This window comes from Oncorhynchus keta, chromosome 5 (genome assembly GCF_023373465.1).
Source record: "Oncorhynchus keta strain PuntledgeMale-10-30-2019 chromosome 5, Oket_V2, whole genome shotgun sequence".
In the NCBI taxonomy this organism is placed as follows: domain Eukaryota; kingdom Metazoa; phylum Chordata; class Actinopteri; order Salmoniformes; family Salmonidae; genus Oncorhynchus; species Oncorhynchus keta.
In genome coordinates this window covers 24108988-24123458 of record NC_068425.1, presented here as the reverse complement: position 1 = coordinate 24123458, position 14471 = coordinate 24108988, and the positions used below count along the sequence as shown (strand labels likewise).

The 14471-nt window shown below is 44.0% G+C and overlaps 2 protein-coding genes across 2 annotated transcripts; one reads left to right on the top strand and one right to left on the bottom strand.

The window, feature by feature from the left end:
- The first annotated feature begins 823 nt into the window (after nt 1-823).
- On the top strand, nt 824-9963 carry LOC118372558 (coronin-1A). The gene is made up of 11 exons (XM_052519179.1): nt 824-982; nt 3402-3605; nt 7190-7312; nt 7497-7626; nt 7752-7933; nt 8170-8289; nt 8377-8481; nt 8735-8880; nt 8989-9046; nt 9125-9340; nt 9577-9963. The coding sequence occupies exons 2-11, from the start codon at nt 3408-3410 to the stop codon at nt 9667-9669; spliced, it is 1371 nt and encodes a 456-aa protein (XP_052375139.1). The 5' UTR covers nt 824-982; nt 3402-3407; the 3' UTR covers nt 9670-9963.
- A 93-nt stretch (nt 9964-10056) lies between these two features.
- On the bottom strand, nt 10057-14430 carry LOC118372559 (claudin-4). The gene is made up of 3 exons (XM_035758500.2): nt 14264-14430; nt 11717-11849; nt 10057-11520 (listed from the first exon to the last, which is right to left on the bottom strand). Exons 2-3 carry the CDS (start codon nt 11846-11848, stop codon nt 11017-11019), a joined length of 636 nt encoding a protein of 211 aa, XP_035614393.1. The 5' UTR covers nt 11849; nt 14264-14430; the 3' UTR covers nt 10057-11016.
- Between the last annotated feature and the right edge of the window lie 41 nt (nt 14431-14471).

Genomic DNA, 14471 nt, shown 5'->3' with positions numbered 1-14471 from the left:
GTGCCATGGCATTCTCTGTTTGACTCCATCCTGTTATCCATGCATGTGTGTTTAAACAGAGTCTAGCTGTGCCATGGCATTTTCTGTTTGACTCCATCCTCTTATCCATACATGTGTGTTTAAACAGAGTCTAGCTGTGCCATGGCATTCTCTGTTTGACTCCATCCTGTTATCCATACATTGTGCACAGAGGTTAAATTGCGATTTTTGTGGGCGGTTGTCCTGTACACAGCAGCACCCTCTTTGCGCATATTTATATCCCACAGTCAACAGTCCCCACTGCAAGTAGGCAACTACAGTATGGTAGATGCTAAGTGGGATCCTTGGAATGACCTAACCCTATAATTCATTGTTCTTTATTTATTTAACTAGGCAAGTCAGTTCGGAACAAAATCTTATTTACAATGACAGCCTACTTGTGAAGCCCCCTCGGCCAAACCTTCCCCTAACCGAGACGACACTGGCCAAATGTGCGACGCCCTATGGGCCTCCCAATCACAGCCGGTTGTGATACAGCCCGGGATCAAACCTGGTCTGTAGTAACACCTCTAGCACTGTGATGCAGTGCCTTAGACCGCTGCGCCACTCGGGAGGCCCAAAGCTTTAGAGCACTCTGGAGACTGTTCCAGTGACATTACAATGTTTATCTTCATATATATATATATATTAATTTAAATGTAATCAAATCAAAGTAATACAGACTTGATGATTTGATTAGTCTAATTAATTAGGCTCACTTTGGTCTGCATATCAACAACTTCATCTAATCTCTTCTTGAGATCTGTCATTTAAATGTTTCAACCCCAGCAAGTAAGAAGACAGAACGAGACACCTCCCATTTCCACCTTCATCTAAAACTCTCACTTCCTCCATCACATAAAGAGATCTACCCTAGACTACCGGCTCCTACTCATCTCTGGCGACACAGCAGAACCAAGCAGGGAGCCTGACTGAGCAGAACATTTCCCCATCACTAAAACAGGTAGGCCTGCTTTCAGCATCCTTCTCCTAGTACTCACAAACCATGTGACTGATAGTCCATAATTGCTGTCACTTTATTTGATCATGCTGTAGTCCTACACACACACACACACACACACACACACACCATTATTGACATGTACTCCGGTCCTGGTCCTTTATAACATTAAGGTACACTCTGCAAAGGATTATTGCATTAGATGAATGTCTACCAAAGAGGTCTTGTGATGCACAAATGCTACAAGAACAATGAGGCCTAAGTCTTTAGCCAAGGGATTCAGAGTCAGCGCAGCTTCAGATTTGAGGAAGTAAGGTCTGCAAATGGAGGTAAATTCTCTGCTCACTCTTTTAGAGTTGTCGTTTTACAGCATAAATGTATGGGCTGTAGGTCAGGACTGAGTCATTGTGTGCACTAATATTCTTATTGATAAATCTGAAACTTGTGAAATGTAGCCTATGCATTAAACATGAGGACGATCTACTGACAGTAATGCATTACAAACCCTACAAACCCTAAATTGGACGACAATATTTCAACCAGTTGCATTCTCTTTGGTTATAGCTCGTAAAAAAATAATATCATATATATATCTGCCAATTGTTCAATGTGTGAAAAGGAGCATCAGAGAGGGACAAACAGAGCATGTGTGTGAATGAAACGGAAATAACGATTTTGTTCTGTAGGATGTGGTCTAACTGTTGCTGTAGGTTCCTGGTTCACATGATTTCCAAACAGCAGTGGAGTATGCCTTTCAGTTTGTCTCTGTAGACTCATATGCTCATATTTCCTACAATTCTCCATGTTTTCTCTCTCTGTGCGGGTTCATCCCTATGACTAGATGTGAGTTAAAGCATTGCACAGAGCCACAAGTGTACCTCGGATAATAAAGAGAAAAAGAAACAGTTGCAGACTGGAGGAAGTAGTTGTGCAAGTTCTTTCTTCCCCTTTTCTCTGCTTTTCCTGTATTGTCCTTCCTTCCTGTAGCTTTGTGTCTGTATGTTTGTGTCCTCACTATGTGTTTATCTTGTGGTCTAACTAGGGAGTGAGTCAGTGATGCTCATGTTCTTAAGACATTTTGTGGCATCTAATGTCATAGTATTCAAATCTCTACATTGCTCTTCATATCCTGTAAAATGTTTATACTTGCATTTGTGTATTATTTATGCAAATTAAATCAGTTTCATCATTTATTTCACAGATACTGCTTTTCTTCTATACATCTCTCTCACTCCCTCTCTCTCTCTCTCTCTCTCTCTCTCTCTCTCTCTCACTCCCCTCTCTCTCTCTCTCTCTCTCTCTCTCTCTCTCTCTCACTCTCTCTCTCTCTCTCTCTCTCTCTCTCTCTCTCTCTCTCTCTCTCTCACTCCTCTCTCTCTCTCTCTCTCTATCTCTCTCTTTCTCTCACTCCCTCTCTTTTCTCTCTCTCTCTCTCTCTCTCTCTCTCTCTCTCTCTCTCTCTCTCTCTCTCTCTCTGTCTCTCTCTCTCTCTCTCTTTCTCTCTCTCTCTCTCTCTCTCTCTCTCTCTCTCTCTCTCTCTCTCTCTCTCTCTCTCTCTCTCTCTGTCTCTCTCTCTCTCTCTCTCTCTCTCTCTCTCTCTCTCTCTCTCTCTCACTCTCTCTCTCTCTCTCTCTCACTCCCTCTCTTTTCTCTCTCTCTCTCTCTCTGTCTCTCTCTCTCTCTCTCTCTCTCTCTCTCTCTCTCTCTCTCTCTCTGTCTCTCTCTCTCTCTCTCTCTCTCTCTCTCTCTCTCTCTCTCTCTCTCTCTCTCTCTCTCTCTCTCTCTCTCTCTCTCTCTCTCTCTCTCTCTTTCTCTCTCTCTCTCTCTCTCTCTCTCTCTCTCTCTCTCTCTCTCTCTCTCTCTCTCTCTCTCTCTCTCTCTCTGTCTCTCTCTCTCTCTCTCTCTCTCTCTCTCTCTCTCTCTCTCTCTCTCTCTCTCTCACTCCCTCTCTTTTCTCTCTCTCTCTCCCTCTGTCTCGCTCTCTCTCTCTCTGTCTCTCTCTCTCTCTCTCTCTCTCTCTCTGTCTCTCTCTCTCTCTCTCTCTCTCTCTCTCTCTCTCTCTCTCTCTCTCTCTCTCTCTATGTCTGTCTCTCTCTCTCTGTCTCTCTCTCTCTCTGTCTCTCTGTCTCTCTGTCTCTCTGTCTCTCTCTCTCTCTCCCTCTGTCTCTCTCTCTCTCTCTCTCTCTCTCTCTCTCTCTGTCTCTGTCTATGTAAATGTTGTAGAGGTGCCTGGTGACACCTCACTGGCTACAGTAGCAGTCTGCATATTCTTAAATACAATAACCACTTGATTAGTCTACTGCTGTGCATAAAAAACTCTGCCCTCTTCCCTTTTCTTCTTATATCTCTTGTTAATTCTCACACTAACCCACCCCCCACACCCCTCTCTCCTCTCCCCATCCTCATCTCTCTCCCCTATCAGGTCACCATGTCCAGGAAGGTAGTCAGGGCCAGTAAGTTCCGTCATGTCTTCGGCCAGGGGGTGAAGGCTGACCAGTGCTACGATGACATCCGCATCTCCCAGATGACCTGGGACAGCAACTTCTGCTCTGTCAACCCCAAGTTCGTGGCCATGATTGTGGATGCCAGCGGAGGAGGGGCCTTCCTAGTGCTGCCTCTGAACAAGGTGAGCCTGAGCAGAGAAACAGAGGTCAAAGTGAATGCCTTAAGTGAAGTTAGACGTTTTCAGGTCTCAGAAGTGGCCTTAGTCTCAAATCTTGAAGTTTCAAAATGTCACTTTCATTCACGCCCAGATTTTCCCAACTACGCTACAATTTTGATGAAAATGTTCATTAGCGTGTCGTTTGTACAGTGTTCATTTTAATTTTGAATATTGCAAGGCGTCACACATTGTGCTGAATAAGGAAGTTTGTGGCAGAGTTTCGGTTCTACACGTCACTGGCTCTCTCTGTGTTGTTGCGTGTTTTTCACCATATTTGGAGCGGTTCAGTGCAACACAGTCTTGACAGGATGTGGCTAGGGCGCAGTATAGTGCAGCTGCATATACAGTCAGGTCCAAAATTATTAGCACACTTGATAAAGATGAGAAAAAAGACTGTATAAAATATATATATACTGAGCTATTTACTGAGCTAGAGTTATATTTTTGTGCCATCTGACTATAGCACCGCCTGGAGTTTGATCAATAGCATTGGCACATGGATTGGAACCGGTGCTATGGTCAGATAAAATGAAAATATAGCTCTTTGGTCATGCATACCAGTGGTGGGTTTGACATTGAAAAACAGAAGCATATGTGGGATGCAGATACAGTATCAGCATGGGACGAATGTGCTGCAATATCAGCAACAAACACATACACTACATGACCAAAAGTATGTTGACATCTGCTTGTCGAACATTTCATTCCAAAATCATAGGAATTAGTATGAAGTTGGTCCCCCCTTTGCTGCTATAACAGCCTCCACTCATCTGGGAAGGCTTTCCACTCGATGTTGGAACATTGCTGCAGGGACTTGCTTCCATTCAGCCACAAGAGCATTAGTGAGGTTGGGCACTGATGTTGGACGATTAGGCCTGGCACCCTGTCGGCATTCCAATTCATCCCAAAGGTGTTCAATGGGGTTGAGGTCAGGGCTCTGTGCAGGCCAGTTAAATTCTTCCACACCGATCTTGACAAACCATTTCTGTATGGACATCGCTTTGTGCTCGGGGACAATGTCGTGCTGAAACAGGAAAGGGCTGTCCCCAAACTGTTGCCACAAAGTTGGAAGCACAGAATCATCTAGAATGTCATTGTATGCTGTAGCATTAATATTTCCCTTCACTGGAACTAAGGTGCCTAGCCCGAACCATGAAAAACAGCCCCATACCATTATTTCTCCTCCACCAAACTTTACAGTTGACAGTATGCATTGGGGCAGGTAGCATTCTCCTGGCATCCACCAAACCCAGATTCGTCCATCGGACTGCCAGATGGTGAAGTGTGATTAATCACTCCAGAGAACACATTTCCACTGCTCTGGAGTCCAATTGCAGCGAGCTTTACACCACTCCAGGAGATGCTTGGCATTGTGCATGGTGATGAGCAGCTGCTCGGTCATGAAGACCCATTTCATGAAGCTCCCGAAGAACAGTTCTTGTTCTGACATTGCTTCAGGTGGCAGTTTGGAACTCGGTAGTGAGTGTTGCAACCGAGGACAGGCGATATTTACACGCAACGTGCTTCAGCACTCGGCAGTCCCGGTCTGTGAGCTTGTGTGGCCTAGCACTTCTCCTAGACGTTTCCACTTCACAATAAGAGCACATACAGTTGACCGGGGGAGCTCTAGCAGGGCAGAAATGTGACAAACTGACTTGTTGGAAAGGTGTCATCCTATGACAGTGCCACATTGAAAGTCACTGAGCTCTTCAGTAAAGCCATTCTATTGCCAGTTTGTTAATGGAGTTTGCATGGCTGTGTGCTCGATTTTATACACCTGTCAGCAACGGGTGGGGCTGAAATAGCCAAATGCATTCATTTGAAGGGGTGTCCACATACTTTTGTATATATAGTGTATGTAATGGTCTTATAGTAGTCAATATCTAGATTGATTTTGAATGCGTTATGTGATATTGAAGCATAAAGGTGTAATTGAAAGACTTTGACATTAACTGTATGCATATTCATATATAGAACAGATACCTAGATATAACAGATGTATTTTTACCCAAAGATATAGACTGTCTCAACGTCATGGGTAGACGCCATTGCATCACTGTTTGGTCTTCCCTGTAACAGGGATGAATAGTAGCCCTCTCAACCAAAACTCTCAGTGCATTTAAGGCCTAATGATTTGGTCAAAGGAAGCCATTGTTCCCAAGTGAACGATAATTTGATTTAAAGGTAGACAGCGAAATGACTGCAGATATTGAGATGAGCGAGATGCACGACATCACACAGTCACACAAAGTATCTGCTCATGTGCACGGGTTCACTTCACGCTCTTACAGTGTGGGAGCCACAGGAGCAAAACAGCTGAGAAGTTGAGCCTTGTGCTTCACGCTCTTACAGTGTGGGAGCCACAGGAGCAAAACAGCTGAGAAGTTGAGCCTTGTGCTTCACGCTCTTACAGTGTGGGAGCCACAGGAGCAAAACAGCTGAGAAGTTGAGCCTTGTGCTTCACGCTCTTAAAGTGTGGGAGCCACAGGAGCAAAACAGCTGAGAAGTTGAGCCTTGTGCTTCACGCTCTTACAGTGTGGGAGCCACAGGAGCAAAACAGCTGAGAAGTTGAGCCTTGTGCTTCACGCTCTTACAGTGTGGGAGCCACAGGAGCAAAACAGCTGAGAAGTTGAGCCTTGTGCTTCACGCTCTTACAGTGTGGGAGCCACAGGAGCAAAACAGCTGAGAAGTTGAGCCTTGTGCTTCACGCTCTTACAGTGTGGGAGCCACAGGAGCAAAACAGCTGAGAAGTTGAGCCTTGTGCTTCAACGCTCTTAGTTGTTGTGGAAATTGACTGTTGACTTTCTGCATCTACGTCATATCGCTGAGTCTACCTTGATTTATATGTTGGAGAAGTACATTTTTCTGTCACTTAACTACTCTGTAGTTATTACTACAGCCATATAACCCGTATGTGATCACTATTATTGAGACGGTGACTAAGAGTTTTTAGGATGGCAGCTGATTGTTCATCTACAATGAAGGCAGGAACATTAGGAGAAACATTTGAATAAAGTATGAAAAAAAACATTATGCCACTTCATATTCAAAATAAGGCATGTACTGTACATCCTTAGTACATTATTGAATGTAGATGGTTTTGTTTTGGTACTGTGAATGATGGGCGAGGGCCAACGTGACAGAGAGGACCAACAGTCCAGATCCTGTGTGTGTTCCACCAGGGCCAACAGTCCAGATCCTGTGTGTGTTCCACCAGGGCCAACAGTCCAGATCCTGTGTGTGTTCCTCCAGAGCCATGGGAACCCTGCAGACTGCTAGTGCTCTCCCAGTATAGTTCTCTGCTCTCTAAGGCTGATTTCAGGCACAGCTATACAATTGTCATCAGCTGACTGAGTTCCTCTCCTCTGAACCCTCTCTAGGTCTTTCTGTTGCCAAGACCACAGTGGTAGCAACACTCTACATCTCCATGTGTTCTTACTGCATACTGTAGTATTTATCTCCTGTTTGAGCCATCAGCTTGTGTGTGTGTGTGTGTTTATTTGTGTCATAGTAACCCATCTTTTTCCTTTGTGTCTGTCTCCCTGTAGACGGGTCGTATTGACATGTCCCAGCCCACAGTCTGTGGACACACGGGCCCAGTGCTGGATATTGAGTTCTGTCCCCACAACGACAACATCATCGCCAGTGGTTCAGAGGACTGCAGTGTCATGGTAAGTAGAGGTCACAACTTTTCACTGGCCATAGTGTTGAGCTTGTTAAGTAGAATTATATTATGGACGCACTTTAGGACATATGTCCCTGTGTGATCCAGTTGATCAGTGTTCTGTATCTATGTACTGTGTTAACTCAGTGTAATGACATACCCTCCTCTTCCTCTACCTCTCCATCGTTCAGATTTGGGAGATCCCGGAGGGTGGCCTGGTCACGCCCTTGAACGACCCCGTGGTGAAGCTGGAGGGGCACTCCAAACGCGTGGGCATCCTCAGTTGGCACCCCACTGCCCACAATGTGCTCATGAGCGCAGGTATAGCGCACTGCTATGATGCATCGTCTCAGAATACAAGTGCCTCTTCAACTGTTAACATAAGTGGAGTAGCACTGCATGGCCTAACTGCCTGTTCCTCCGTCTCTCTCTCTCCTGGCTTCCAGGCTGTGACAACGTGGTGATCCTGTGGAACGTGGTGTGTGGAGAGGCCATGGTGAGGATCGACTCGGTCCACCCTGACCTCATCTACAGTGCCTGCTGGAACAGGGACGGCTCCCAGATCCTCACCTCCTGTAAGGACAAGACCATACGTGTGCTGGACCCCCGCAAGGGCACAGTCATCGCCGTGAGTGCCCCCCTCCCTGCCCCCATCAATACCACAGGAGAACCAGCCACTCTAACCCTGGACAGTCAGATGCACCTAGCTACCAGGTTTAATGTCATAGATCTCAATAGAATCACAGTCAGGGATTAGTTCATATAGTTCCCTTCACGCGTCTTTGATAGATGAACCTCCTTTGTTGAGTGTCTGTCTTTCCCTGAGTCTGCATCTCTCTCTCTCTGCCTCTCTGTCTCTCTCAGGAGAAGGAGAAGACACACGAAGGCTCCAGGCCTGTCAAGGCTGTGTTTGTGTCCGATGGGAAGATCCTGAGCACCGGCTTCAGTCGCATGAGTGAGAGACAGGTGGCACTTTGGGACCCGGTGAGTGTTATGAGACAATTATGAACTTCTTATAAAGCCTTATGAATAGTGTCTTAAGACCCGACATGACCGGTATGTGTTTGACAGAAGAGCTTTGGGGAGCCACTCACCCTGCAGGAGTTGGACACCAGCAGTGGTGTCCTATTGCCCTTCTTTGACCCTGACACTGGCGTCGTCTACCTCTGTGGCAAGGTTAGAGTTAAAAACACACACACACCCAGGAGGCTCAAATATTTTTTTGAGAACAGCTCAAAATAATGGCCAGAACGAAGCAAATGGAATGGCATCAAACACATTGAAACCTTGTGTTTTATATATTCGATACCATTGCACCTATTCCGCTCCAGCCATTACGTGAGCCCTTTCTCCCCAAATAAGATGCCACCAACCTCCTTTGACACACACACACACTATGGTTTACTAACCATTAATTGTCGTGCCTCAGGGTGACAGCAGTATCCGGTACTTTGAGGTGACGGATGAGGCTCCCTATGTTCACTACCTGTCCATGTACAGCAGTAAGGAGAGTCAGAAGGGCATGGGCTACATGCCCAAGAGGGGCCTGGAGGTCAACAAGTGTGAAATCGCCAGGTAGCCAAACAGAGTCATGGACATTTTCACTCGCCAGTATAAACACACATACACACAAGCGCTGTTTGTAAAAGGGGAATGTATATTGTTTTATTCACCCTCCACCAGGTTTTACAAGCTCCATGAGAGGAAGTGCGAGCCCATTGTCATGACGGTGCCCCGCAAGGTAAATACACTTTTAAAAAATGACTATAACTCAAAGCATGTGATTCTTAAATATCTCACTTTCTCTCTCGCTCTTCAGTCTGACCTGTTTCAGGAGGATTTGTACCCAGACACCATGGGTCCAGAGCCGTCTGTGGAGGCCAATGAGTGGTTTGAAGGCAAAGAGGGCCAACCTATCCTGATCTCCTTGAAGGACGGTTTTGCGACAACCACCAAATCCAAAGAGTTCAAAGTTCACAAAAGTCTTCTGAAGACCACATCAGCAGCCATGGGGCATCAGCACGGTAACACTGGGGTAAGGACATGGCTGCATCTACCTACATGCTCTGATATATCTGTGAATAGATACTGTATTTTAGATAGGGCTTCCTCTTTTGCACATTTCACCAGGAATCTCCCCTCTCCTTCTCTCTCTCTCTCTCTCTCTCTCTCTCTCTCTCTCTCTTTCTTTCTCTCTCTCTCTCTCTCTCTTTTGTCTCTATCTTTCTCTCTCTCTCTCTCTCTTTCTCTCTCTTTCTCTCTCTCTCTCAGGAGGTACATGCCTTGCAGAAGGAGGTGAAGGCTCTGAAGGAAACAGTAGAGGAGCTGACCAAGCGCGTGAGCGAACTGGAGAGCAAGAATTGAAACAGAGCCCTTGGGGTCGAGATGGAGCTGATGGAGAGAGAGAAGGAGGTGTAAAGAGGAGAAGATAAAGAGGAGATGAAAGTCAAATAGTTATAAATAGTTGGGGATGTTTGAAGGAAAGATGTTTAAAGGGAGAGTTGGAGACAGGATCCATCAATATCAGCAGCCAAATATTTTTGGGTCTGGAAGCTTGAATTTGTTTTGTTGGTGTCAGTTTTCCCATTTATAGAGACTTGTTTTTAATATATGCTCTTACATAGTTGGAAATAAAAGTCCTTAATATTATCCAAACTATTTAAACTTGTTTTGCTTTTGTTAACATTTCCATACGCCATCCAAAGGATGGTACACCTGAAGGAGATGACAATCATTTGTATTGCAACAGAATAAAATAAAAACATGTATTTATTATTTGATACACAAAAGTAAAAGACAAGCTGATTTACAAAAGAAAAATAGTTTTGATCTCATGGATGTAAATGATATATACAGTCATTTAACTATACCTGTATTTGGAGATGCATGACCACTGAGTCCCTCACCTTGCTCTCTGTTGTTCATTCATGGCATTACAGAAGCATGTCACCCATTATTAAAAACCTCAACGAGATAACACATTACAACAAAGGTGTCAAACTCCTTCTGCCCCGGGGGCTGCATTTGGTCTTCAACGAGGTCCGGAGATCCACACTGAAAATTGGTTATATTTCCTCGCAGTCACAATTTGTAAAATAATTTCCTCTATCCATCGTTTTTGGAATTTCCGGTGCTCCTTGACTGTCTAACCTTCATGTAGGTGATTTTTAGTGAGTTGGACACAGTTAAGAAACTGTATGAATGTAGGTACATCATCATCCCTACACAGTTTCGATTTGTAGTATATTATAGTATATTGAGTTAGTCCCCCCCAAAAAAGAAACATATATTTGTATTTTAAATTGAACCACCATATTGGACCCTTGGATTAACTACAACTACACCAGTCTTACCATTTTGAAATAGTCAATATTTACAACCATTATTTCCACTCATAATGTCCCTTCTTTATCCTCAAGATTAAACCCCTCCCCTTTCTTGTTTCCATTCTGTCTGACCCATTTCCTTTCCATCAAACTATCTCTCTACACACATACAAACATACAGAGGTGTAGTACATCAAACTATCTCTCTACACACATACAAACATACAGAGGTGTAATACATCAAACTATCTCTCTACACACATACAAACATACAGAGGTGTAGTACATCAAACTATCTCTCTACACACATACAAACATACAGAGGTGTAATACATCAAACTATCTCTCTACACACATACAAACATACAGAGGTGTAATACATGCACTAGACGTAGTTCTTGTTGGCGGCGGGGGCTGAAGCGCTGTTGCCGTAGTACTTGGCGGTTCCTCCCGAGCTGCCAGATTTGGCTCTGCTGAAGCACATGAGCAGGCCTCCGGCCAGAATCAGAAGCACCCCAGCAGCCCAGCCAATAAAGATACAGGTTCCCAGCTCCATCTTCTGGGCCACAAGGGGGTTGTAGAAGTTGCTGATGACGTTGTGGGCGGACCAGCTGACAGGGATGATGAGGAGGAGGCCAGACACCAACAGAGCGATCCCAGCCACAAGGCTGATCTTGGGCTTGATGTCCTCATTCTCCACGCAGGTGGTGAAGTCGGCGCCGGCGAACAAGATGAGGATGGCCAGGGAGGTGACCATGCAGCTGATGATGGTCATGGCGCGGGCCGCCTGCAGGTTAGATGGCAGGACCAGCAGGGACTCATAGCTCTTACACTGCTGCTGGCCAGTACTCTGCACCACACAGGTCATCCACAGGCCCTCTTCAGTTTCCTACACACAGAGACAAATAGTTACAGTAATACACACGCCATTCATTCATTACAGCTTATTTGACTTCAGCACATTGCATTCATTCTACATTTTCCTAGTTATTAGAGTCATAAGAGTCAATATAATGTTAGAAAGTATTTAGAAGTTCAAAATGGAAACCACATAGGGCTAATAAAACACTTGATCTGCTCAGTACCTGTGCCGTTACGATGTTCTGTCCTGTAAATGATGACACTTTCCACCTAGGGATGGCACAGCACACAATGCCCCCGATCAGGCCCAGGATCCCAAGGGCCACACATACAATCTGTACCCCAGCAGATCCCATCCTGGAAGAGAGAGAGGAGGGGGGGATACAAAACAGTTCCCATTCTGGTATTAAAGGAATGTGGTTTCTTTAAACGTAGATATAGAATTACATGGTCATTTCTGTGATCATCACACAGCAGAGTACCCCACAAACACTTACACACACAGACTCATTCCCTATGACAGGCCTGTACAAGTCAGGATTGTGTAGCTCAGAGGTGCATTTTAAAACAAAGTCTCAGAAAGCACAGCCCTGGGACTAAGTCGTGTTGTGACAGGCCCGGTCTACCTCAGCCTGCTGCTGCAGCTCAGAGGCATGCTGCCACTCCTAGTCTCACTGAGACTTCAACCTCTCCTCACCTGGATCCACTCAATCTCACCTAGCCCTGCGAAAAAGTCCAGCAAATGTCATCCCTTTAGCTGAGTACAACTTTATTAAATCAAGCCAAAAGAGCTTTTCTTCCACCGTAACAGTCAGTATTGTAAAATGTCACACCTTTAGCTGAGTACAACTTTACTAAATCAAGCCAAAAGAGCTTTTCTTCCACCGTAACAGTCAGTATTGTAAAATGTCACACCTTTAGCTGAGTACAACTTTACTAAATGAAGCCAAAAGAGCTTTTCTTCCACCGTAACAGTCAGTATTGTAAAATGTCACACCTTTAGCTGAGTACAACTTTACTAAATCAAGCCAAAAGAGCTTTTCTTCCACCGTAACAGTCAGTATTGTAAAATGTCACACCTTTAGCTGAGTACAACTTTACTAAATCAAGCCAAAAGAGCTTTTCTTCCACCGTAACAATCAGTATTGTAAAATGTCACACCTTTAGCTGAGTACAACTTTACTAAATCAAGCCAAAAGAGCTTTTCTTCCACCCCAACAGTCAGTATTGTAAAATGTCACACCTTTAGCTGAGTACAACTTTACTAAATGAAGCCAAAAGAGCTTTTCTTCCACCCCAACAGTCAGTATTGTAAAATGTCACACCTTTAGCTGAGTACAACTTTACTAAATCAAGCCAAGAGCTTTTCTTCCACCCCAACAGTCAGTATTGTAAAATGTCACACCTTTAGCTGAGTACAACTTTACTAAATCAAGCCAAGAGCTTTTCTTCCACCCCAACAGTCAGTATTGTAAAATGTCACACCTTTAGCTGAGTACAACTTTACTAAATGAAGCAAAAAGAGCTTTTCTTCCACCCCAACAGTCAGTATTGTAAAATGTCACACCTTTAGCTGAGTACAACTTTACTAAATGAAGCAAAAAGAGCTTTTCTTCCACCCCAACAGTCAGTATTGTAGAATGTCACACCTTTAGCTGAGTACAACTTTACTAAATCAAGCAAAAAGAGCTTTTCTTCCACCCCAACAGTCAGTATTGTAAAATGTCATCCCTTTAGCTGAGTACAACTTTACTAAATTAAGCCAAAAGAGCTTTTCTTCCACCCCAACAGTCAGTATTGTAAAATGTCACACCTTTATTTTCTCCACTGGATCATATTATTTATTCCATCTAAGCAATAGTTTTATTTATTTAACTAGGCATGTCAGTTTAGAACAAATGCTTTTGTCACATTGACGGCCTTGGAACAACTGCCTTGTTCAGGGGCAAAATGACAGATTTTTACCTTGTCAGCTCAGGTAGTTCGATCTAGAAACCTTTCGGTGACTGGCCCAACACTCTAACCACTAGGTTACCTGCCACCCCTTGATGGTATGCTACTCTCATTGAATTAAGAAAACATGCAATAGTGCTTACTTGGACCCTTCTCTTTATATTCAACTGGACAAGACCAGGCAGACTAGTAAAACAAAGACATACACGTGTCTTCTCTTCTCACAAGGACCCATAGAGGTGAGGGTAAGAGGAAGAGGAGGAGGTCGAGAGGATGGGGGTGAGTGGTAAGAACAAAATGACTAATAGTAATTGTTGCTACTTATAGATCCTGGTGAATCACTGAATCCTGAGCATAACATGATGGCGTTATGTTTGATTCATCAATGGAATAGAGTATGAATACCTTTCTTATACCATATTGAAAAAAGTAGCGTATTTTGGATTAACCATAGAGTGTTTCACAATAGATTCATGTCAAAAGTAAACGTTTGGGTGGAAATGTTCCTCAGAACTTATTATCTTTTAATCGATAGAGAGCAAAAAAAACGTGTATTTGTTTGTACTTTGCATATGGCCTGAATCATACATACCTTAGTCTGTTTGAATTAAGTGACATTCATGAAAGTATAAGGATGTTACATGCATGTGTCTGCCCCCTAAACATACCATCAATATTCATTTATTTAAACTTGATTGGATTGGTTACTCCACTAAGAGTTATAACAAATTAAAAATCAGTTATAATGCACTATGGAGCTGGTATGTTTCATATTTGAAATAGCACAAAATCAGAGATTTGAAAAGTTTAACTAATACCTTATGATGTGTCCTCTTGTCTTGATTGGAAATTTGAAAAGTAAAGTTCTTTGTCAAGGGTTTTCCTTCTCTTTAAAAAGGAAATTCTACTCTCTTAATTCAGGCGTTGATCTGTGTAAAGCGGTGGTCTGTTATGTAGCTGGTGTGATGTAAAGGGTTTTGTAGTGGACTGTGAGGTGTAGGGTGGGGCTGGGAAGAACAGGAGAGA